We start from the raw sequence: 26,285 nt of genomic DNA, 5'->3' as shown, positions 1-26,285 counted from the left end.
GCAGTCCTCAGCCTTTCCTTTTTTCTTGTGACTTGTCGTCTTGGTTACTTTTGGTTAGGATAATAAGTTTTAACTAAAGAGTTTCATTTGTTCATTTGAACTTAGTAATTTTGATCATGACAATCATAATGATTAATTGAGGTCAAATATTTCTCAATGGGTATCACGTTTTCAAAGTAGGTACTTGTGAGGTATCAAAACGTTCGATGTACCTTTAGAATTCTATGGAACGTTTGTTTGAAACTTGGCTGGTGTTTTTCTTTTATTTTTCAATAAAATTGTTGCGTAAAACTCTCTCTGTGTCAACTCTTCAGCAAAGAAGCCCCTCTGTGTTTCGAGTCATTTAACTTTCTGAATAGCCCGTGGATTTCTTAATCATTCAACAAACTTTATAACAATACTTTGAACGTCAATTGACTTACACAATCCTTTCATCGTCGCAAACGTGCTCATAAAGTTGTTCGATGGTTTCAACAGATTTATATCTCTGGAAAAGCATGGTGACTAAGTGAACCAATTGTTGGTAATATTTGAAAGACTTTATAACATAGACAATAAGGACTCAAGTGAGACAATGATAATGAGGACTAGTAGTCGTAGTTAACAAATATAGTGGCCCATTATAGAATGGGTATACTTATGGAAACCACCGAAGCGAAACTGGGCACTGCCGGTTACCGGAGACGTCGTGTGCAGCCAGAGCTGTTCGGCGCGATGGGAGCCCCGGGCGAGTTCTACGCAGACACGCTCCATACCATCGCCATTAATACCAGGGAGACAGAATTTGGCAGTATCGTTGAACCGATACCGATAACGCTGAAGACGTTCAAACAGTACCAAACTCACGGGCATCCCATCAATGGCTACGGGTTCCCGCAGCAGCAAATGCTCACATCCCTGGTCGCAGCTCCTCGAATTCCAGAAGTGGAAAGGCCTGCTACTTCCTATTTCAAACCGAGCCCGGTTAAAGCGGAAGCCAAGGATGATGAAAAAATTGCGCGGCCCCCGCCTAAGAAGAAGTGGATAAAAGAATATCTAGGTGAGTTTCGAAAATAAAAAAAACTCGTTGTTCCTAGAGTTAACTAAGTTCCAGCGATGATTTTATCAGCTAAAGTTAGTGATCCGTTTATCTCGTGATGGCCTAGTCAGAGTCACAACAATGCAATTGTAATGTGATATTTGAAAGTGATTCAATAGGTCAGATTGTCCACATGAGTGCATTATTTGACCTTGTTGAACGACCTCGTCTTGTTTTTGCTCAACAGACTCCAAGAGCACGACTAATACGCATATTTATGAAACTTTATTGCTGTAAGCGTTGTAATAATTATTTTGTTTGGCTCCAATTATTTATCTTGAAATTCTAAAATTTCGGATAAATATGTGTATTTTTAACGTGAGACAGACAATTATAAAAAGTAGCAGAATACATTCAAACCATTTTTTTGCCCTCTAAGGTTAAAAGTTATTTTATACTCCCCTCACCAAAACTATTGCTATAAGACGTATATCAGTCTGAAGAGGCCCTCCTCTACTTTGGTTCGTTAACATAATTATTCACAGATACGGCTTCTACTCTAACTATTGTGTCATTTATCTAAATGTTCTTTATACACGTATTACACTTGTTTAGTATTAATTGTTTACTGCTGGTAATTACTAAAAGAGTCCATATTTGTATTTTCTGGACCGTTGGAACGGTGAAAAGGGAGGAATACTGTAAGCCAGTTAGAGAAAACAAAATAAGATTTCCTTTCTATCTAAACCAAGAGTTTTCCTAAGGTTAAACATTTTTATATGGGTCTATAAAAGCGGACCATGAACCACTTAGTTAAGTGAACTCTATAAACATACACTTCATACAATCATTAGTTATATTTCCGGAATGTAACAACGTGCTAGACCAAACTTCGTAATGGAATCCTAGAAATTAATTCGCATTAGCTTTATTATTTTAATTATTCAAAACAATACATTTTATTGGTTAGTCAGTTGCATATATTAACAGGATAACATAAGTCACGAGGAAGATATGTAGGCAACCGAAACATGAAGGTATTGCGTGTGTACTGGAAGTCGGCGTGCCTCAAGGCGTTCTTCTTTCCAAGGTCGTAAATATAGTAGCGTATGTGTTGTTCTCTACTATCTCGAATAGGCACGCATGTCCCTAGCCACTTTTCTTCGTGACCGACATCAATAAAATATTTTCCTCCGCTAGCTACTTTTACGTCTGCCAATTTTTCCCAATGTGATCAAGCACCTTTGCTACGATTCGTTTAGTCATGCTTATATTTTATGTATCACTTTTGTAATCAAGTTTGTTAGTCACACTATTGTAAGTATTATTTATTTTTCTGTTAGCAGTGCCTACCTCTTGTTGTTCAGTTTATAAATAGATGTGCTGTCAATTAACTTCTAGAAGTTACGGAATTTGTTCCGGTTGGATGAAACTTTGTTGATACATTTTAGACATTATTGAGCTACTCCTCAACTTGTACACTAATGCTATATTCTATTAAGTTATGATATTCAAATCTAGTTTGTATTCCCGTTGTGTGCAACGGTTATTTATTCGAATTTTTGAACGGAAGCAGATGAGACTCGTCAATCGGTTTTTAATTCGTCTGGTTGGTCAATAGTGTCGCAGTCGCATGCATATGGGCTGCGTCTGCTGTAAATATAATGACGAGTACAAATGTGTAGGTTATTATATAATTACACATTAAAATACTATTATTTTTACGTAATAAATAGCGGATGTCGCACACAATGAAACTCGTAATCCAATAAAGATGGACGTTGTCGTGTCAGGCAGGGCTGACGTAGACGGCCGGCGCGCGGCGAACGTTGCGTAACACACATAATTACATAGTTTTATGAGATTAACTACTTAACAGGTACACTGTTTTGCAAAACTATAGCTACTACTATACTACTGACAAGCTTAGTGTCAAGGCAACACACCAAAATTGTAAAGAACTTCTAGTGATATCTGTGCATAAATAAATAGTATTTTTGTTGTTTTTTGTCTACACTTTGCGGTTTTGTGCCATTGGTAGTGAAACCTTGTATCTGTTGTTGGTCTGTCGGTAACCTCATCGTAATTCGTAACCATATTTGTTTTCATAAGTATTATCTTATCGGTGTTTCTTTTGTTCCACTCTTTCAATACGATTAGTCGTTCTGCGTCATACGCGCGTATTGAGTATCGGCTTCATTAGATTATGCGCTCTCTAGTTCAGTAATAACGGCCATTTTATCATCATCTGTTCGTTGAACGCTAACTTTATCGTCGTTGAGATACTGGCTAGGTATCTATCTTAGTTCTAGAACTAACTTTAACACGGGGCGACCTCTATAACTGTCCTGTAGGTTTAAGCTCTTTGCGTCATCGTTCTCCTAGTAATTGAGAAACATTAGTAGTGATTAACTAGATTAGACCCTTCGTTTCTCTCGGGTCATGTAATGACAGTCTGTTATTCCTAGTTGTAGCACTTGTAACACGGATTCGTCATTTTATTATCGTCTAACTAGTAAAGACCGGTTGAGATTGCCAAGTCAAATCTAATTGTTATCGAGTGAGCTACACGTGTCGTGCGTTTGTCGCGTAATGAAGCGACGTAAAAATGTAGAACGAGCAGCCTCGTATTGGCGAGGTTATTGACATTGAGATAAAAGTGTATATCACACCCCAAAATGTGATATTCTTCTGAATTTATAGCGAGCCCATTTGGGCAATGCGTACCGACGTAAATAGGTCGACCTACATCATATACATTAGCTGAATTCGTAATAGGGAGAGTTCTAACATTTTTATTCTTTTATATCAGAATAAAAGGTATTCACGTCGTTTACATATAAATTGTAGTATCTTATCTTATTCATATTTTCGTTTGTTTTCATAATGCTACTGAAGCATTAGTTAACGAGTGCACTCCTCGTTCCGGTGCTCACGGCTGCAGTGACAGTTAAATTGTGTGTTAGCATCGTCTAAACACGTAGCCGCGAGGCGGTCGACTGCGGCGTGTACACGAATTGCACATCCCTCTCCCCTTGAGAGAGCGCGTTGCATCGCCGATGCGTTCGGGCGAGTTCGCGCCGCGTGACGGCTTGTCACGTGCCGGTGGCGAGCAGGCCCCCCTCCGGCCCCCTCGCCGGCTTCAACCCCGCTCCCTCGGCCGCCCGCGTGGCCCACTCCGCCCCGCTTATCACTTCCAGACCCAAAGGCTCCCTAACCCCCCACTACTCGCCCTCGTAACCGAACTACTCCTCTCACTATTCTGTATTCAATTTATTACACGTAACGCTTTTGTTCGATACCAACGTTATCTCGTTACGTATAAACATGTACGATACATATAAAAGTATATTACAGATACTCGATAACTTTGTATGTAGTTGTTATAAAGATATCTCTACATTCTACGTACGTTGTTACTCATAGTGTCATTGATTCACGTTGATTAAAAACTATTCTGAAGTATTCATCGTATAGAATACGGATTTTATCAATATACCTACTTGAGTGTTAATTGTGAAATTCCTGCCTCCCGTCATATTTCTGAATAGCACGACGTGGTATCTATTACAATAAAGGTAGAGCTGGTAGTCCATGTCTCTAGTTAATTGATTAATCTGTATAACAAATTGTAATAGCCATTTTAGTTCCACGTTAGATTTGCTACTTTCGCCAGTTCAAAATACTCCATTGAACCTTCGTTGAATGCAATCAGTTTGGTTAAACTAAGACAAAAGAGAAAAATAAATGCTTGCAGGTAAGATTCATAGAGACAAGCTTCTGTAGAGTATTATATCATTCTATTCGTTAAAGTACATAAAGAAAATAGAATTCTTGGAATACAATTAATTACTATGTAAATAGAAATAGTTGGCATTGTTTAATCTACACCGATGACAGTTTTGCAAGTCTACACAGCCGCAGAGTTTGTATTTGGTATTGGTATTTTAAATACCGGTCTGGGAGCAGGTCCAGATGCAGCGAGCATCGATACCGGTTCGCTAGTGTCTGGAATCACAGTTTTGCTCGCACGTGTGGGTGTCCCGCGACGTGGGAGACGAGTGTTTGCGTGTCTGTTGGCCGTAGGCGCGCGCCCGCCATGCGCAATTCTACCAGGCGGTCATAATCCGATAGGAGCTTTCTCGTTACTTTTACACGAGGCGACCAAAGAGCACTGAGTGAGTGAGTACTCGTGTACGGTGAAACATTACGTTAAAATTATGCATTCTAATTTAGTTCGTCTGATTAGACATAATAAAGTTTTTATTTGTTTGTAATGCATACTGTGTTTTATCGTACTGATAAAAACTTTCATTATCACTTCAGAATATTCCAGCCGGAGTAAATTATATTTTTTTCGGAAAGTAGCCTAGAGTAGATTTGGGTTGTCATAATAATATTGTAAAAATGTTTACATACAAAGAAATCTGAATGTTATTTCTTATGAGATATACATATTTTTGTCTAGACTTAACCGCAGTTATCCTCTGTAAATAGGATAACATTTACGTCAATCGTAATGAAGCTATCGATTCAGCGAATCAACAAAATTAGGCTGACATGAGCAACATGATTCACGTAATAATCAAATTAACATTGTTGTATGTATTACCGTCGATTACGTGAATTATTTGTCAGCATCAGTCTGAACTAGCGCTACTTATATTATTGTTTATTTACGTCATCGTACAGATGATATCCTTACACTTTCCTGTTCAGTTTCAAAGGTTCGTATAGGCGGATCTCTTTTATAACAACCCCCTGTGAAGTTTGCAGAAGGCCACTGACGCACGTTACGTTACGACAGCTCGTCCTCAGAACACTGCCTACGCGTTCATCATACCCTGGTACTCTCTGTTATTGACAGCCAATAAGCCTACCTTTTTTTTTTCATTTAATAACATGGAACGCTTCGTTGATTTCATTGTTCCGTTTGTTTCTGGAATATTTCGTCCATGTTGAAAAAATAATTACCATTGTTATTGTAATGTTCAGCAAATGTTGCTCACATTTTCTGACTCTAATAATAAAGTTAACATTTGTATTTGAATTCGTCTGTGTCGTATAGAAGCTGAAAGATCGTTATTGGTTCCAAATAATTCAGTTTGATTGTAATTTCAATGTCATTATTGCTCCCAACGGTCGACAAGATCTGTTTCTATTAGAATTCTGAATAATTTAGTTCTATTTTTCTTGAAAAAAGCTTAGTTCAGTAGACTTTTGAGCTATTCCAATAAATATTTAATGTGTAATTCCGTATGTATTTGTTACTTATCCGTTCTTCCCAAATGATTTTAAATCTTTTAAAAAATTCGGCTCTCTGCGATGGTGTCACATGAGTTTTATGTAGAGTTCATGACAAATTATGCTATGAAAATTAATCCTGTGTCACGGGACATTCACAAACACAATACAACACTACCTAGCAATAAAAACGATATAATTTACATTTGTTATGACATAATCGAAGCTGTTTATTTTTTCGTTATATTTATTCACCCCAACCCTGTTCTAAAGATTTGTTTTTTAAATACATTATTTATTTGTATACCATAAGTCAATGTTTAGCTTAATAACTACAAATTGGGAGAAACACCTATACAACAAAATAAGGACAGATTCATCTTTAATATTTTACAATTTGATTTATCAATCTTAAGCTCTACATAGGAACTTTATACGGCCGGTTGACTGATGTACAAAAATATGTGTGTAGTTATTCTTCTGTTTTAGTATACTGCGTATCGTGTTTGTTGTCTATTCCACACAGCAGATATATTATTAATTCAACTTTTTACCATTTAAGTTTAAACAGAATTTTCTCGGCTGAAAATTTTGCTTTAATTAGCCATAGTTTTTTTCGTCTCTTTTGACATTGTAATTTTGAACACTATACATAATTAGTATTCTGTATAAATAGCTTGTTGTAGCACTTCATTCTTATTTACCTTCTGGAACACTATAGAAACTGCACTTATTTGCAATTCTTTACTTTTTATCATCTTTGTAAATACGCACTTAATTTTCTCCATTCTTTTTAGAACAGCGCTACTCGCTCTTGCTTACTTAAAGTTTTAATTGTCTCTAATTAAATTAAATTCTTATTATACACCCTCCAGGAAAAATGTATGGGTCTTGAGCACTTCAAAGAAAGACTTAAAAGTAAATGAAAATGAGTTCACTTACGCCTTTTCCACTCTGAAGGTGACCATGTATAGTTTAGTCACTCACATTGTAGTTATTGAACCCGATCACGTTCGTTAATAGGCCATCTTGTTTTAAACGTCATTAGAAATTCTGTGAATTTGAGATCATGTCCCCGAGGTCACATTAACATACACGTTCACTGAAGCGCGTGGTACCTATCCACTAGATATTCCTTGTTTATTTTAGTTTACACTCCTTGGTTTAGTATTTAACAATGCTAATGGATGTGGGACCGTTAGTTCTTGGTAGATCAGGGTTTATTTACCAAGAAGATGCTTGTAAATTGTCTGATGACAATTTGTTTTTGTGATCTCCATATACTTAGTTGTTTTGTTTCTAACTGTATCCGGTCCCAAAAAATGAGGCTTTGATGAAAAATGGAAGATAAAAAAGATAAAGGAACTAGAATCTTACATAGTTAGGAACTTAAATAATTTCAATACGATGTTATAATATTTTAACTCTGATATTCGATTCTGTTGTCATTTTAATCACAAAACAGAAGGCAAGACAGCAACACCCGTAATTTTATATTTATAAAGTAATTTGATACGCATTATATATTCAAATTAATGATTGCAGACACCGGAATTACGTCAAGAAACTGTCGTGATACTTGTTGTATGATTTGATCATTTTGTCCGAGTCTTTCTTGCCCCTGAACTTTCATGTGGATGTTTATTGAAAGAGTTTACGATTAACTCAAACGAATTTGCCATTCTAATACCAAATGTTATCTCAATATCATGCGCAGTTGTATCACGAATTCACATTAGCTCTTGTTATTGCTAAAGGGGCCCAAGAAATACCAAATATTGGTGACTTTTTATAAATTTGAAGCCTTCACCCGTCTTCAAAGTTCAGCTAGACTTGTTATCTGAACTAAAAAGTCTGTCTTTGATACAAACTAAATAAGTCTATTTACTCAAAGATCATTTGTATAAGTTTAATTCAATTATAAACCGAACTGTCACAGTATGCCAGTATCGTTGATCTAAGTTGGCAGCTCTATAAAGTCCGGGATGTTTGTCAAAGTCACGAGGGCAAGATCCTTGCCCACCTCTAAGGACACTCGAACAATTGTAATTCATTGAGTCGTTCGTATAAATCGGTCAATAACCACTCGGGTTTTATGTTTTCCTATTATTAAGTAGCTCGTGTACTTAGAACCTAATTTTAGAATTACTATTTTATTGAGGTTTGTTGTTGGTTTATTAGAAGAGCCCTTGGCTTCGTTAACAACAGCCGCACGGATCGATCTCTGAGGTTAAGCCACGCTTGCCGAGGTTGTTCTGTGGATGGTTGACCATCTTATACATATCGAGTTCCTCCGTTAGGAAGGCACGTTAAATTGTGGGCCCCGGCTGCCATTTTCATAGATCTTTGATAATCGTTAACAGTAGTCAAAAGCTTGAAAGTCTGACAACAAGTCTTATCGAAGGATATCGCATTATAACCTAGGTACCTTGGTTGTGGAGGTCAGATAGGCAGTCGCTCCATGTAAAATACTTGAACCAGATCCAGCTACATCCGGCGAGACTGAAAGCCGACCTCAACAAAGTTTGGAAAAAGATTAGGCTGATTTTGTTGTTGGTTTATTAATTACTTTCACAGTATATGAGTGCTTTATTTTACTAATTCAATTTGCTCTTTTATTGTCTATCTATCTACACATAGAGGTACATACTTATACTGTACCTTTTAGAAAACTAGAATCGCTGTCCTATGGGGTCAAATAAGTCAAGTCAAATAAGTGTGTTAGCAAGTCTTTTATTTTTCTTTACAACTTTCCGAATTAAATAACAATTACATAATTATTTAAAATTATACATGCCATTGAATGTTTCAACTGAAAACAATATGTTAATCGCAATTAATCGCTTTCCGTAGGTACTGAGAGTACATTTGTTTCCAATATTGGAGCAGTTATTTTAAACGTAATTAATTTGAATTGTTTTGATATCTTTAGCCACGTAGTTACATATTTACAAAGAGCTACGACATTGCAAACGTCATTTTCGCAAGATGTTTTTTTCAAATAGGTTTTCCTTTTACTCATTTGTCGTCACCACGTGCTGTACTCATTCCTATTTATATCTTGATAATGTACACGATAATATTACGTAACAATCGTAGCTTGGTCGTCATTTTTATTATATTTCGCTGTCCCAGCATTATTGGCCGCTAACCTTAATAAGTTACCAAGTAATCAATAATTAAGTTGATACTTTGTTATTAGGTTAGCAATGTCCATTATTTATTTGCGTTGTTCGAAATGATAACTTTTGTGGCGTAGTATTTCAACGATAAGAATTAATGTCTTTTGTCTAGACCAAAGCTTAGTAAAATATCAAGAAATATGCATCACACACCATCTATACGACCATTGGTGGTTTTTATACCGTCTAATACTGATAAGATTACGTAATTTAATCGCATTGCTAAATGAAAACAAACTTGTTATGCGTCGACTCGATAAACAAACGTTCGTTATTCAAGTTGTTGTTAGGCATACAAACATTATTCGTGGAAATATAATCATAATCATTTTTATCTGTAAAAAAATACATGTTTTACCTAACTAATAAACTGTATATGTTTCTCTGCGCCGAACAAAACAAGCCCAGCCCAATCTTCTACTAGCAGACGCCAGTAATTTTACGGGCCGGTTACGAGGCGACGTGTTTTTTCTGGCACCTCGCTGAGCAGCTGATTTTCGGCGTGGCAACTGTTAACGCCAAACAAACCGAAAGCACGCGCGCAACCACATGTGCTGACGTAATTTTATCGTCAGACCACGCCCCTTCCTCTGTCTCGCTCTTCATAAACGAGTTTATCGCCCGTCTCACTCGCCAATGCAGCGTGACTGATTTTCCCCAAGCGTAATCCAAATTAAACTGTATTGCCTTGAGTGAGGGCTCATTATCGCATAACACTACTATCAGAAAGCAATGTGGCATGTTTGGTTCTCTCTCACTCTAATACGACTGTTTCATTAACGTGGCTGTATCGAACGCCTGCTGCGTTATGCTCGCCTGGTAGTTTACCGCCACGGACTGCAGCCGCCGACGAGTGGTTGACACGGGTTTGACAAGTGTTGACCGACCTAGGATGGCCCGCTCGGTTTCTAAACGGACGTTTGTAGATTGATGAACAAATTCTGTAGATCTTAATTGTTTCTAGTGGCGTATTAGCTGGTTGTGACGTATTGGCTTTGTTTACAGAGGAGGAGCCGAAGTCGCCGGTGTCGGTGCGAGTGGTGACAGGGCTGCCGGTGACGCCGCGCAGCAACGGCGTGGTGCGGCCGACGTCGCCGGTGCCGGTGGCCCCCCCTTGCGTGCCCGCCCCCGCACCCGTCGCCGTTACGCTCGAGCCGGTGCTTGCGGCGGCCGCCCCTCCCCCCGCGCCCCTCCTCGACTTCGCACAAGAACATTCCAGGCCGCGGACGACGAGTAACAGTCATGGGTACGTTTATGTTCTCCTAGTAACAGCGGTGTCCGAAACAGCTGGAGATTCGCACCACGGCGTCGATCGTTGTTTTGCCGCCGCAGTACTCGACTTATTTTCGTATAACTTGTTTTCTTTGCTAAGTTTTTAATCTTGAATAAAATTATGACGAAAATACCGATATTGAAATATCTGGCGTGGCAACTATTTACATGTTGTTTCTCTTTTCTGTATCTTTCTGTTGGTTTTCATTTTAGTTTATCAAGATATTATTTATTTAGATCAAAATTACAATATTAGTACTTCAAAATTATAATACTAACATAAATAATTAAATTCCACCATGTTAGCGTAAAAATATTCTGCTGTAACTTGAATAATACAAAGAAAATCTTTATATTTAAAAAAACTTGTGTTGGCATTTGTTAATTCTCTTGTTCATATTTAAATGTATTAAACTGCACTTCACTTTTTGTATTTTTGAAGTGAACTAAATACTTATTTGTATTGCCTATGTTAGCAAACACACCTCTTTAACACTGGTAAATAATCATGATTAATTTACCCAAACTCCCTACATCTTAGCTTCTTCCACATTTCTTGGCATTTGATACCTATTCTTGACAATGATTGACATAATAAATAAAATTACACAGTCCATTGTCACAAGTATAATAAAGGTAAATACACACAGTGAACAAAACATAGCAATAATATCTCATTATAACCCAGTGATCATTGCTTGTTGCACATGCGACACAATAAACAATCAAATTGAAATATTAAAGGCATAAAATACAATAAGTACTGTACTAGATAATTAGGTTGTCTAGGGCAATATCTGGGCAAGATTAACTGTTGATAAATAAAATGTATAGAATATAGATATTTAATACAGTCAGTAAAGTTACATTGTTTTTGCACTGATTAAAGTACACATTAGTGGTAAATAAGTCATTTTATTAGTAGCCAAAATATGTCAAGAAAATATCCTATGGATAACAACGACAAGACATTTTTTTCAACTTGAACAAACAACGTTCTGTCAACTAATAGTGATGTGTCGTATGTTGATGACTTCATCATAACCAATGCTAACTTTCAAATTACTACTGCGTGCTTCGATGAGGCTATGAAAATCAAGATTGTTACTCAACCACCTACAAAACAAGGTTAACTAAAGAATTAAAATATTATAAAAACCGGGACACCTATTTACGTAGATGCATCTTGCATTAAACCCTTGCATTTCTGTTCACTGTTGAATTAATAAAGTATATCTAGAACATTCACGTCATACAAATACAATAAAATGTAAACAGGTCTTAATGGAAATTGTAATTTCATCCTTGCCTGCAATGTTATGTTCTCCCGGTACCGTGGCGCTTATTTTTCAATCTATTGCTGTCAAGGTTTGGATATTAAAGACCATGGATTGAATACCTAATAGCCTATGTGCTTGTATTCATCAAGGTGTAAGGCCTTGTCAAGTTACATTATGCATACATACATTTGTAGGTACGTTTGTACGTGCGTTTTGACATCACGCGTACTTCTGAATCACACACAATGTCAATTTGTACTCCGAACATTTAGCTGTAAAACCCCAAGTTATCTTATCAGAATTGCTTATTGAAAATGATGCAAATTTTACACTAACAATACGTTATATTCAACATGTGTTATATTATCCTTAATTGCATTCCCATTGTTGAGTTTATTTAATTACTGACATTATGGTAAACAATTGAATTACAAAATAGTTGAACTATATTAATATAACAATCAATTGCAATAAAAGGTTCATTGGTATATCCGAATATTTTAGAGAACTGTAACCATATTTATCTTATTTGTAACACAGTTAACTAATAATATTATCAAACATTATAAAATAACTTCAAATATTAAAAAGGTCTTTCACACTATCCACTACAGTTTTTCATACATTCATGTCAAACTAAGATTTTCATTGATATTTTCTTCATACAGCCTTCATTTTCATATTTTTTTCATAATTGAAATATGAAAGACAATTTTACAGATAAGTACACAACTTTTCTCAATTGTCAGCGTAGCTTGTGTAAGTTAGTTTAACAAGTAGAATTTTGTCACTTTTTTGCATTTAAAGTATGAATAAGACTATTAGTAAGTGGTGAAATGACTCAACCTTGTAACATGAAAGTATTTAATGTATTATAACATTGTACACCGTATATAAAACATTTAGTAACAATACATCAACCGTTTGATGTATATTATAGAATAATGGAACTATCTAGACTCAGTTATGTCTACGTGGATCATAATAATACGTAATTATCAGACACGAGCGCTAACTTGTTTCCTTATTTCACATAGCTCATTACATTACTAACTGAATAACAATGTCGTTTGCTGAACTGTATTCATGCGATATTTTCTTGGTAATTTAAATAAAATTATTTGTTAGCAGCAGAGAAAAACGCTTTGGACACCGTGTTTATTGTTATAACTATCGTATGTCTGAAGGATAGAGCCTTCTTTCGGTCAGTGTGGCTGAATATGGTCTTCAACCCCTCCCATATTATCTAGAGGTTTCTTGTAAAATGTGTTTAATTTATCTGTTTAAACGTAAATGCTGTAACTTTACACATGATTAAACAATTTGTTGGTACAGATGAAAGCGCTACTCTCAAGTTGGATACCTCCTTGCGTTTATAAATACCTAGTACATTTTCTGTTCTGCTAACGTAATATCAACCTTGTCTGCAGGCCACCCCAAATCCCTTCTCCTCCGTCGGTTAGCAGTAATGGCAGTAGTGGTAGCAGTATCAATGGAAGCGGTAGCGGCAGCGGGGGCAGCAGTGGCAGCGCCCCCAGAGCCGGTACCAGGGAAGTCCATAACAAGTTGGAGAAGAACCGGAGAGCACACCTGAAGGAATGCTTTGAACTCCTAAAGAGACAGCTCCCTGCAACGCCGGATGACAAGAAAACCTCCAACCTATCTATTCTGGGCTCTGCTATTAGATATATTCAGGTTAGTATCGAATCTCTTTAGTATTTATGTTCTCCTAATAACTTCATGTAACGTTTCGATAGCCATTCGGATCAAATTCCTTTAGTTTCTTGTACGAAGCTTATATAAAAAAAACTGCTTAGCTTAGGTATAATATAACTGACAGTAAAGCGTCAATGTTTATCGTATTTTTTTATATTTATAAACAGGTTCTATATTCGATCTTTACTCGTGGTTATCGCAACAAACAATAATCATCTTAATTGACTAGTAGAGGGAAGGTCGTGAATTGTCTGCTTGTTTTAAATTATATTTACCTATATCGAAAAAAACATTCTGAGAACTGCTGAATGTAATAATTTTCATGTAGAATCTCCGTCATTCTGTTATGTTTATCGTATGTGACCCAAATTCGAGACGTGTAGGTAATAATTTGTTATCTAAAAATGCCGAGATGATACTGGCTCGATCTGGTGTATGCGTACATTCGTATTTATGCATGCATGTATGCATCCACGTAAGTTATGCATCCCCTTGATTCATAATCGTTGTTCTTACATATAAAGTAGATCGTGCTTGACGACGGACACAAGGACATGCTTTTTACGCCATCGTGTTGTGTATCTAGTTTATTTAAGATGTAACTGTAAACATTAGGAATCTATCGGGTTTTTACAACTTTAAAATATAATTCAAATTAAGTCAGCCATTTGATAGTCCTTAGGCTGAGAGTAGAATTGTGTTATCTTAAAGTTTTGAAAATAGCGACGGCATTTCAACAGTTTTTTGAGAAGTCCCTTTTAATTTGTTGAAACAGTACGTTTCTCGGTAATGTGACAATGTTCCACGTTAACCGAGCCTAGATTTCGTAATTCAATTATGAAGTACGGCTTCGATTTTTCGCGTAAATTGTTACGAACTTTCGATTGGTACATTTTTGAAGAACTCATTCTGGGAAATAGATGAGGAGAATTTGGTACAGATTTTTTTGCATTAATTGTTTTCTGTTACGTATGTATATTATTTGTTTTTTAATCATGCTTTGTTCTCTTAGGTTCTGCAGACTTCTATTTTATCTTGTTTTTATAAAATGTGTTTTATAAAGACGTCGAAGTAAACAACAAAGTCGATTAGTGACGTATCTACAGTATGACGAAACTAAATACCGCTCAATCGCTCTACTACGCTGCTCAAAGAAACAACTGTTGCTAACTTATGGCCTCCTGGTACTTTGTTCGTAGGTTCTTCGACGTAAGGAACGCGATTGCGAGCACGAGATGGAGCGGCTGGCCCGTGAGAAGATCGCAGCGCAACAGCGACTCTCCGCCTTAAAAAGAGAGATCTCCGTCCGTGCTACCGTTCGCCCTCGGAGTATCGGTACGTTAACCTCCTACCAACTACTGCGCGCCTGGTACAATTGGTCGAGATTATTTAATATTTGGCTTCGGTTATGATTTTAATTTAATAATTTATGATTATTAAAATAATAATTTTGTAATTAAATTCATATAATTATTATTTTAGTTGTTATTTTGCTTGTTTTATGCAGTTAACAACATATTATAATTATTTTGTGTAAGCAGTCTAGTTAACTGGTGTCTCGGAGTTGTGTAGTTTTATTTTTTGAATAATTTAAATTTATTATTATAGTGACGGTATTAACATATTTAATTAATATAACTTATTATGTTTTTAGATGCCGTCTCTGAGGACAAAGATAGAGAAGATCCCATAAATGGTCAAGTACTGGGTATTCCTATAAGTGTAAGTTTAATATAATCTTTAAATAACAATAAAATTATTAAATTATTCTCATGAAAGTTGTATTAATGTCAAATAATCGTATTTCAGATATCAACCTCGCCGCCTCGTTCCGTCGCTAGAATGGAAACGTCACCTCCCCGCACTCTAAATCTAAGCACGAAGTTACGTACGCTGCCTATACAAATTACACCCACCACCTCGCAGGTATGCGCTCTTGGTACTTCGGTAGAAATTAGAGCTCTCCTAATCCGAGATTAGGATTTGTTATTATTAGAATAATAATAATTATTTGGAACTCTATGGGATCACATTTAATAATTTAATCATCTGAATGATTTGTAACCAAACCAGTTGCAATAATAATTATAAAAAGGATGAGTGCCTCTCGTCATTTCACGCACAACACATTTACGTACCTGTGCGAGCGAGAGATTAGAGGAAAAATCTACCAAATTAGAAAGGGATAACATGTTCAGCGGAGCGATAGGAAGAATTTACAGATTTTTGTATCCTTGTAGCTTAATTGTAGTTTATTAACTTATGCGTTTACTTTTTCTTTTATTATAATATGACTATAGAGGTGTTTGGATACTGTAATTGATAATATAGGTACTGTAAATGACTACTGCAAGCGGTCAAAGCAGACACGAACAATTAAATTAAAGTCAAATATGAGTATATTCTTTGTTGTATAGTAATTAGTAGTATAATGACGTCACTTAACTAAAATGTATGTATGCGTTTGCAGGTGGTGCGGACGTCGTACGGCGCGAGACCTAACACACTGACGCTGACGACGCTCGCGCCCGCCGAACACACCACACAAGTGAGTACACGTCATCAAAATTACGCCACTGTCGTCATGGGTACTTTATAAAGCACTAGTTTCTGTAATATTTATTCTTTTTGTTAGCCTGTACTGTCCCACTGCCGAGCAAAGGCCTGCCTCAAATTGCTTCCATTTTTTGTTGAAGTAATATCTTCAGAAATTTAAATCGGAATAATAGATATGCTTGCAGAAAACAGACTTCTCTGGTCTCTGCTTACCTCTATGGGAAGAAGGCGTGATTTTATGCACATATATGTGTATGTGGTTGAAAAGACTGTATTCGTACAGTAAAATAAGGATATAATATATTATTATGTAGATATAAGTTCAAATTGTTCCGGCGATTTGAATATAAAACTAAAGAACAATGGATTAGTTATTTCCGGGATTGTACTGGAAAATAAAAGCTAGTAGCAAAAAAATAAACAAAAATATGCAAAATCAGTTACTATGTCAGTAAGATGTGCTAAAAAACTAAATTACTTAAAAAACTAAATTTATTCTTAAATAGCCTAATTGTCTATTATATTCATAGTAAGGAATGTTTTTATATGTTATTATGTAATATAAATACATTATACCTACATCTACATCCTGCGAGTGCTTTTTTGTAAGTATGAAGTCAAAATGTCAAGGCGCGATCTTAGTATTATATTATAAGCTGACTTTCATAAATTTATATAAAAAAGAACATGTTATGATCTAGCTCGTCAACCGTCTTGAAGATGTTTTTTTGTCATTACTTGCTTATTTTATTGTAGCAAATCATGTTAAGGAAACCGTAGTTAAGTTTTTTAAAGAATGTAGTTTTAAACTTGCACTTAGCAATGTATGGACTTTCGTCTCCCCTTCTTTAACGTTTTTCCTACAGTGGGAGTGTAATAGGTTTCACATTTATATGTAACTATATCAGTCCAATGTCGTAGTGGTATATGACGGCAGATCACATCGTAAGCATGACTTAAACATTAACCTTAAGGAAATACTCATTCCTGGGAAAACCGAATAGTGACACAGTAATGCCCGCTTGCTACGTAGATCATAAACTTTTGACTTAACCTCAGAGACTACAAAATCATCGAGCTATACCTTCGTTGTGAAGAAGTGTAAATTTTAAAGACTAATGTCAATGTTTTATCCACCTATTCTTAATGAAATTACTCTATATGACAGTGTCAATATACTGGGTGAAAGGCAAACATACATTTGTCCAAATGGTATAAGCAACTGGTCTATACCTAGGCGACACGTACTGAGACTTCAAAGTCTTAAAATTCAACATTTTTGACTAAACCGACATCATCCAACCTTGTATGAAGAGTATGAACGACTTGTATAACACGTAAAACGTATATTGTTTTTGTTACAGACGGTGGAGAACGGCGTGACGAATACGTTAAGCACCACCTTAGTACATCCAGCTCAAATACATTTGCCTATCTCACAGGTAAGATACGATTACTAAGTGAAATAACTTTTACAATATTTTCGCCACTACTTTCGTAGATTATATAAAACAAACTATGCATGTTTACGTCAAAAAGTGCAGGGTCTCGATTTCCCACGGAATGACGTTAATATATTACTGCGATCGTTTTTTGTTTTGAGTCCGATTGTTACTCATTTTCATCGCAAAGTCCTAAAACACTAGCGAACTGAATGTCTATGTTAATGCTTAAAATATTATATACCTACCTGTCAGAAATACAAAATTTTAGCTCTGAATAATCAACTTAGTAAAACATATGAGTATTTATTTTGAAAACAAAACAGGTGTGTGACGTAGTTTGTCAACAGTTGACACTTGTAGTTTTCACAATATACTTGTTGATTCTATTAGGATTATCAAGGTTGAAGCATTTTTTAATATTACTATAAAATTATATCAATTTGAAGTTATTTAAAAATAATGCTGAATCATTGAATGATAAATTCATGTTTATTTTTGTCAGTAAATCAGAAATATACTCTAATAAATGAATATTGATGAGCCCAAAATATATTATTGTGGCACTAATTTTATCAAAATAGTTAAAAATACTTTATCAGCGAGCTCTCAACACAAGTCTTATTAATTGTCGGTATTACTACCTCTAGATAAAGTATTGGTTAACTAAACAAATGGAGATTTCAAAGATATTTTCATACTTTTTTCCACAAAAATGATCAGACTACAATAATAAAAGAAAAATAAAAAGTCATATTCTTACTTAACCTAAGTGCATATATCCAAAAGTGGTATTATATGTCTTATTCGTTCAACAGGTGGTCGGCAGCAGTGGCCTGGTCGTGGGCCCGGCGGCACTACAGTTACTTTCTACCAGTGGCGGGCTGCGAGTGTTGCAGACGCCAGTACATACCAACGGTGAGTTATGGTCGCCTGGTACTTCACGCGCGTTTTAACGTTCTCACTTTCGATTAACTTGGAATATTTGATGGTTAAAAGTAATTATTTAGCTTCTTGATTTATTAGTTGGTGAGTTTTGAGGTCTTGGATTTAATTATAGTCTATTGACTTCTAACTAGTTCTAACTATGTACATTGCAGAAGTAAATAGCTTCAGTTTTGGGACCTAAATAGTAACAAATAACTGGCATTTCGGAACATTTTCGTATTTTCAATATAGCTGATTGTATTATTTCTTATTATATTATCAATAAAGTAATTGACATCTCGTTAGATGGTGGTCACACCTGTGTCATAGAACAGCTTAAAAAAACAACACTTTAAAAGAAAATCAAATTTTCCCTTCATATTACCAAATTGGTTTATAATGTGAAAGGGGATGTTTTGTATTCATAATTAACGTATTCTTTCCATTCGTGCCCATTCAATGTTCCAGTTACATATAAATGATTGGAACATCAATGTATTATTTTGTAAATAAAGCACGTGATAGCACGTAGGTACTGATTCAAATGAGATCATTGACCTCGTAACTGATAAACTAAGACCTTGTTTTAAATATCAAATACTACGCTGTAGCGTCCACGTGGAAACATTTCTCGAAGTAAAATAGAGAATTTGAGCATTACTCGTAAAGTAATGTAAGTTTAATTTAAGTTTAAGTAGAGAGCAGTTTATTGTTTTGAGATCTGTATAGTACCTACATATAATAATATGGAGATCTGTGGGTTCGGCCCGATCTATTTCATGAACTTTTAGACGTTAGTTTTCTCAAGATATTTTCTTTTACACAATACATAAGTTTTCATCTGAGTTTCGCAATCCTGAGTTTTTCAAGATATGAAGAAATCGAAATCTTTTGCGCTGTGAATGAATGAATGATTAAGATGTTTAGACCTTTCAGCAATTTCTGCTTCCTTGTTTAACTAAAAACAGTATAAATATAAATAATAATAAATAATAATATTATTTTGTTATTTCTCGCAGGCGTTACAACCGGGGAGAACAATAGGATACCTAAAGAAAATGGAATTGTCTCACCCACGCCGGTCACCTCAGGTAAGATAAATAAATATACCTTATTTTTGTTTATACTATATTAATTCAAAATAATTCTTCGCGCTATTTTTATTTAAGTCTATGTAAATAAAACAACCACGGTACGTATCTGGCTTGTGTAAACTTCGACAAACTTCAAGAAAGTGTTAATATTGTCCTAAATATATGTACCATTTTCAAGTAAACAGTATTAGTTAGGGTCAACTCTTATTCTTAAGTAGCAGTATTTTAAAGTCTTATCTTTCCGTTTCTTCCGCTTCTGTATTTTATGGTTTCAGAAACATTTTGGTGCATATTTCTTTACACTGGAAATAACGCAATAATTTTTAATTTGCAATAAGGCGACAAGCTTAAGACTCAACAAATAAAATTGTTATTACTTAGTTAACGCGTACATTCTCAGTATTCTATAAACTAAACATATTTTATACAGAATACCATTTAATTACAATACTTAAAACATAATACACACTTTCATTGAAGCCATTGTTCTAAAACGTCTAGACAATATTGTTGTCTCGCTCACTCGTTTGAATGAAGATGTTATACAAATGTACGTCATCCACTGACGGCCTGCTATTGAATTAATAGTGCTAATGTTCTGTACCGTTCAATGGCTGTGACGCAAACTATGCAGTTATAGTTGTTGAGCCATGTAGTGCTTGTTCATCGTCGATTCAAGGAATGCAATCGATATATTGATAGAAGAAAATGAGTAAAAACGACTGTGAAAATTCCATATTATAGACTTACCAATACTCACTCATGTTGAAACTTACTTACGCCCCCAGACTTCAATACTCTTCATATAAAATTGGCCAAATTATTTATAAGTTTGTTCATTGTTTCTACACTACATATTAATTTACTGTCGTGCGAACACACTCAAAGTATCATCTTACCAAAGAAAGCTACTATTTAAGCATTTAGATAGGCGAGATCAGAGAAATAGTCGTTTCAAATTAGTGGAGAAACTATTGTTGAAGACATTCGGAATAATATACCTAGTTACACAATTTATCTTAGTTAAAAAAAGTTATTTTCATTCAAATGTTTAACATACTAAATAAATACGTTTAACGTTAGTAAGTATTGTATGTGTGTCTGTGCAGACGGCAGCGTGGTGGTGAGCGGGCTGGCGCCGCTGGTGGTGTCGCAGCCCGCGCACGTGCTGCAGACGCACACGCTTACGCATAAGGTATACCTCTATCTTACTTATGTTATCTTGGTGATGTGGTGAATGCATGTGAGAGGTGAGCGGTATGAATGAATTTTAGTTTTCTGTGAATAATGCAAGTATTTTGTATAGTAACTTTATTAAAAAATAAAGTAGCGGGTTCAATTTTTAAGTTATAAATCTCCTGTTTAAAATATGGAAGCTTTAGATTCTTTAAGGACTGCATTATACAGACTCGCCTGCTAACATAAGGTGATGTATTCCAGATGGTAGAAACGCAGATGGTAAAAGGCAGCGTGGCGCCGCTGACGGTGAGCGCGCAGTACCTGAGCGCCACCACCATCGTGAAGCCCGTGGTGGTGGTGTCGAGCGCGGCGCCGCGCGACCGCCCGCCCACGTGAGGGTTCCGCGCCGCGCGCCGCCTGCTGCTGTAGCCGGCGCCGCCCCCCCCACCCCCGCCTGCACCGCCGCCACCTGCCCGCGGGCCGAGTGCGCGGCTCAAGAGGAAAGCTCGGAGAACCGACGGCCGGGACTGCCATACACTGCCAAAGTAACCCAGCAATAATACGTATACCTTATGCCCCATCCGTTGTCGATGTGTCGCCCCTCGCTGAGAGACCATTCCGCAGGTGGACGGTGTGACGTCAGTGCGTCAGTGCGTCAGTGCGTCAGTGCGAGAGCGCGTCTTATGTTAAGGCGCGTCGATGTAGATGTGTTCCGAGTGGTTCGTTTCGAAGACGGTGATAGCGAAGTGACCGTAGTGACGGGCCGATCCCTGAAGAATATTTTTTTACTACAAAGTGAACGAACAATAAGATGGATGTAAAAATTATTTATTAACTTTTATTTATTATTACAAATCAATATATGAAGTGGATTCGAATGGAGCGGAGCGGAGTGTGCGGCATATATCATTAAAACCGTCATTGTTCAGTAAAACACTCAAATTGTTCAGAAGTGGCATACGCATTTGCAGTATTTTAAACTGTAGTTTCTTTCACTTAAAGTGTAAAATACCTTATGCTGATGGTCGAATTTTGATAAAATTATCATGCTGTCTTTGTCTTTTTACTGCAAATAGAAAGAGATATCATGATGTTTGGATGTTTTACTTGAACATTGTTCGGTGTTAGCTTAGCGAATGCGTCCATGGTGTTGTTATTCTGTCGTGTATGTATACAGTTTTACAATATATTTAAAAGTAAGTGAGTACGCAGACGGACTGCAATTATGACTGCAAAACTGCAGTTCAACTGCAAATTGTAATTTTACTAGTAAGTTTTGTATGGTTGCGTTAACTCTCATCGTTTATCATCGCTGATCGATCATCGTGTTCAAGGTTTGATTCCCAGATGTAATATTTACGTGTCTCTTCGGGCTTGTATGTTAAGTAAGTTTAATTCGCGACCATTTCTTGCAGCTGTGTTCATACGAACTGTACGGTTTGCAGTCGTAATGCAGTCCGTCTATGTACATAATGTGATGGATATATCACATAAAAGCTAAAGCTTATCACAAAAACCCCAGTTTTAATAGTAAGACAGATCCAATGTATAAATATCATGTGAAATATATAATATAGGCGACATACCTTATTCATAAACGTTTTTAACACTATTTAGTGTTTCATCTCTTTCATTCCAATTGTAATGTATGAGGATTAAAAGAGATGAAAGATTTAATAGTTGAATTCGGCACTTTCAAGTCTCACGTTTTACTACTGAACAAGATTCATATTTTCTTCTATCAAAATCAACCATCTTTTCACTTATATACAAGTTCTTGTCAAGCAATTTATTTTAAATTTTATTTTAATAACAAAAAAGTTCAACTTTAGCAGTGAAACGTCGTTTTGTTAAAAAATAGAAAGCGAAAAATAATAAAAACATGTATTTATTTTTCGTTTTCTGCATAGCGGCTTGTTGCTATATTCAGACTCGTAAAGTTAACTGGCGCGAACGTTTATGAATAAAGGTATTATAAAAGTATACTTGTTATGTATAGAAATGAACAAGAGAAATAAAAAGTTTATTTTTTCTATATCTGTGATGCCAGTACCATTATGGTGACTCTGTACAAACGAACTTTTAGGCGTTGTCAATTTCTAACCGTTGTGTATTTAAGTATTTTCTAACGTTTATGCGATTCGCAGTATGAATTGAACTGTTTTTGTTGGATTTCCTTCATATTCTTCGAAAAATATGAAACATTTTTTAATTAATCTTACTTTATTCAAGTTAGTGCGAAAAAGTTATTGATAAATATTTTTTCTGAGCGCTTTTAAACACTATCTACTCTATTAATTTTGCAAAGTTTAATGCGAGCATCTTTATTTTTCTAAGTTCATTTGATTGATTGTATTTACTCTAGCCGTGGTCATAGTGTCCGCGATGTGAAATAAACAATAAATTAATTGTAAAAGCAGTTCAATTTCATAGTGTATCAATGTCAATGATGGACGTATGGGAATTAATTAGCTATAAATAAAAAAAATATGTGGCTTATATTCGTCGCGTAATGCAATATGTAACATCTTTGTGATAAAAGTGGGCATCGCACCAGGGGACCTGAAGTTCGCAGGAGATTATACGGCAGGTATACTGTTGTCCTGCTCAAACGTTATGATTTACAGTACCTGGGAATGAGATAGCACTATTTGTTGGTTCGTTGTTGAATATTTATGTGATGAACTCGGTCTCCTGTGGTTGCACGGGCCTCTGGCCGTCCTCACAGTGTGCCTAACTGATGTAAGGGAGTTGTTATAGTGAAGTCGGACTCTTCAATATTTTCTACTATTCATTATTTTGTTGCCAATATTGATTCGCGATCTTTACTGTATATTTTTCTATAATCGATAAACAATTTCATCGATTCTATGATCGATAATTCTAAAACAACAATCAATCGTATTTAACAGTCGATTTTTGTTCTCCTCAATCGATCTAATAGTTTGGTCTTAAAGTTGTCTATAGTCTCGTTGGTGTTGCTAACCAATGGTTCCTACAATATGTGCAAAACATACTATTACTTAATAAGTAGGCAGTAATTACGCTTTACTACATAAGCAGCACCGACAATTGATTGTAGACAATTTTTAGGAATAATTTAAAGAGGACGTTTTATAAAGTGATTTTGAAGTTTTTTAATACAATCCCAATACTTTTATAAACACCATTTATTGTCTTTATTATACCTTATTTATTTGAGGAATAGCTGAGATTCTTAATATTCCTTGAGTAAAAAAATAAAAATTTCAATATTTTCTTGATTAATTTACAGTTTATTTAATTGGCATATAACTTATATGAATAGTTAAGTTCGCGAATCAATACTACACAAACTGTGTCTTAATTTTCCATAGATTTGTTGCAAAAATATAATTATGTGGACAGATGTACCTCGATCATTTTGTCACACTACTGTGCCAACGTTTAGCTGTTATTGTTGATAGTTGCAGTTAATTTATTGTCAATAGGACATTGTAATGTTAATCGATGGATTATGAAGACTTTGTACAGGTATAAAAAATATTTTGTTGCTGGAATTTGCAGTGAAAAATACCAAGTATATTGTACTTTAACGGCTAGTATGTTAACAGCGATTCAACCGTCGTATTAAGCGATATAGCTTGAATGAAAACACCCTTTTAAATTCTATCACAGTTAAGTTAACTTTATATATAATTTAGATTGATTTGAGCTAATGAAGGAACTTGGTTTTCTCTGCACAAAAAACAGTAGCAAATATTACTTATATCTGAACAAACCTTTATATAGTTCTTGCTTGTAAACCTAGATGGCGCTACTGTGTTTGAAGTCATTACAAACTTTACTTTGATTTCATATTCATTCATTCTTTATTATATTTCTATCAAGTAATGGTTTTACAACAGTAGTTCTATCAAAGGTAATAACAAATAATCACGAATATATGTTATATTTAATGAGACTGCGCGTTGAGTGTGCTCGAGTTTCAAACAACCTGAGCATGTTTGACGTCATCACGTATGTTCGTGAATAGCAAGGACAAACCCCCGGTTTCTGAGTACATTTAGCGGTAGTTTATCTATTCAATAGCGTTTAAGCTTATATAAACATGACAGTTTGTATAGATACTATTGCTAAATGTTCCTCAGAAACCGGGGGTTAATCGACGGATTTATCTGTAGACTTGTCGAGTTATCCAAGTAGTTTATTGATACGCTTGTGTACTAATTGGTCGTTTAATGAACCAGCAAAAAATATATTCCTTTAGTCATTACTTTGTGCAATAATAATGCATGTAATTTTAAGAAAAAAGAAAACTTATTTTATTGATTCTTGTGTCTTATGTTAGTAAATTTTTTTCGTGTTGAAAAGTCTATGGATATGTCCATCGGTAACTAAATATAATCGCTGTTCAATTCAGACCTCTGAATTTCTATTACCTCGTTTTTATGAACGCCTAGTACGTATCGAGAGTTCAAGTATGAAACATTGACTTTTTTTATTAAATCAAATAATTTACGCCACAGAGCTAAAACATAATAAATATAAGAAGCCTTGTATAAAAACACGTTGTCACGAATCGAGCTTTAATATCCAATTACTTATAGTGCAATATCAAAATTATGCTAATCGATATTTTTGCAAAAGTGTTTTTCATTTCGTGATTGTGCCTAATGTCACTTGGTAGATGGCCTTTGTATCCAATAGAGACAATTTATACTACATAAATTATCTAATTATCATAAAAATCAGTAATAGAAATTGAAGTGTAGTTAAATTGTTTTCTATTGGATGCAAGGCACATACATTACAAAATCTGGGCCAATTCTTTTGTCTAGTTAAATAAAATTCATAAGTTCTTCCTTTGGATTAAATTCGGTATAAGAACAAATAACTACATAGATCTATATTTTGAAACATTCGGAAAATTGTTATATGATTGGCTGTGATGTTTTTACTTTTTGATAAACTAATTAATTTGACACTATGTTGACATCAATGTTTAACTAATTATTTTGTGTATACTACTCAAAACCTTAGCTTATATTTTACATGATTTTGTTTATTTCTGTATACGTATAGCGTACGCCTATGATGCGCCATCTTGTCGTTCAAAGTTAAATCCAGGGCCCGCTCCTATTTAGATTCTATTTTTAAATAATAAAAAACAGTATTTTTTTCTAATGCTTTTTGATATGCGAGAAGTTTTGTCACTTTGCCTAAGAATAGGTGAATAAAAAATGTATAAATAATATAAATAAAGAGAGAAAATTATTTTAATTGTAATAATATTGTGAAGCGATAATGCTCATGTAAATAATAGTAGTGTATAAAACTAATATGTTAGAAATACACAGGAAATTACATATAAACTGTTTTCTTTTACTGTTTCC

At 35.3% G+C, this 26,285-nt stretch overlaps 1 protein-coding gene across 1 annotated transcript in view; it reads left to right on the top strand.

The window, feature by feature from the left end:
* Nucleotides 1-25,311, top strand: part of LOC142981468 (uncharacterized) — a 29,767-nt gene extending 4,456 nt beyond the window's left edge. Inside the window, exons 2-13 of the mRNA XM_076127411.1 lie at nt 478-1,039; nt 10,450-10,690; nt 13,427-13,691; nt 14,912-15,047; nt 15,367-15,434; nt 15,522-15,638; nt 16,183-16,260; nt 17,633-17,710; nt 18,529-18,628; nt 19,657-19,728; nt 20,841-20,926; nt 21,172-25,311. Of these exons, the coding sequence (XP_075983526.1) occupies nt 628-1,039; nt 10,450-10,690; nt 13,427-13,691; nt 14,912-15,047; nt 15,367-15,434; nt 15,522-15,638; nt 16,183-16,260; nt 17,633-17,710; nt 18,529-18,628; nt 19,657-19,728; nt 20,841-20,926; nt 21,172-21,306 (1,788 nt within the window). The 5' untranslated portion in view covers nt 478-627 and the 3' untranslated portion in view covers nt 21,307-25,311. The remainder of the gene's footprint in view (nt 1-477; nt 1,040-10,449; nt 10,691-13,426; nt 13,692-14,911; nt 15,048-15,366; nt 15,435-15,521; nt 15,639-16,182; nt 16,261-17,632; nt 17,711-18,528; nt 18,629-19,656; nt 19,729-20,840; nt 20,927-21,171) is intronic.
* Nucleotides 25,312-26,285: the final 974 nt, after the last annotated feature.

Source organism: Anticarsia gemmatalis, chromosome 20 (genome assembly GCF_050436995.1).
Source record: "Anticarsia gemmatalis isolate Benzon Research Colony breed Stoneville strain chromosome 20, ilAntGemm2 primary, whole genome shotgun sequence".
Taxonomy (NCBI): Eukaryota; Metazoa; Arthropoda; class Insecta; order Lepidoptera; family Erebidae; genus Anticarsia; species Anticarsia gemmatalis.
This window is presented reverse-complemented; position numbering and strand designations above follow the sequence as displayed.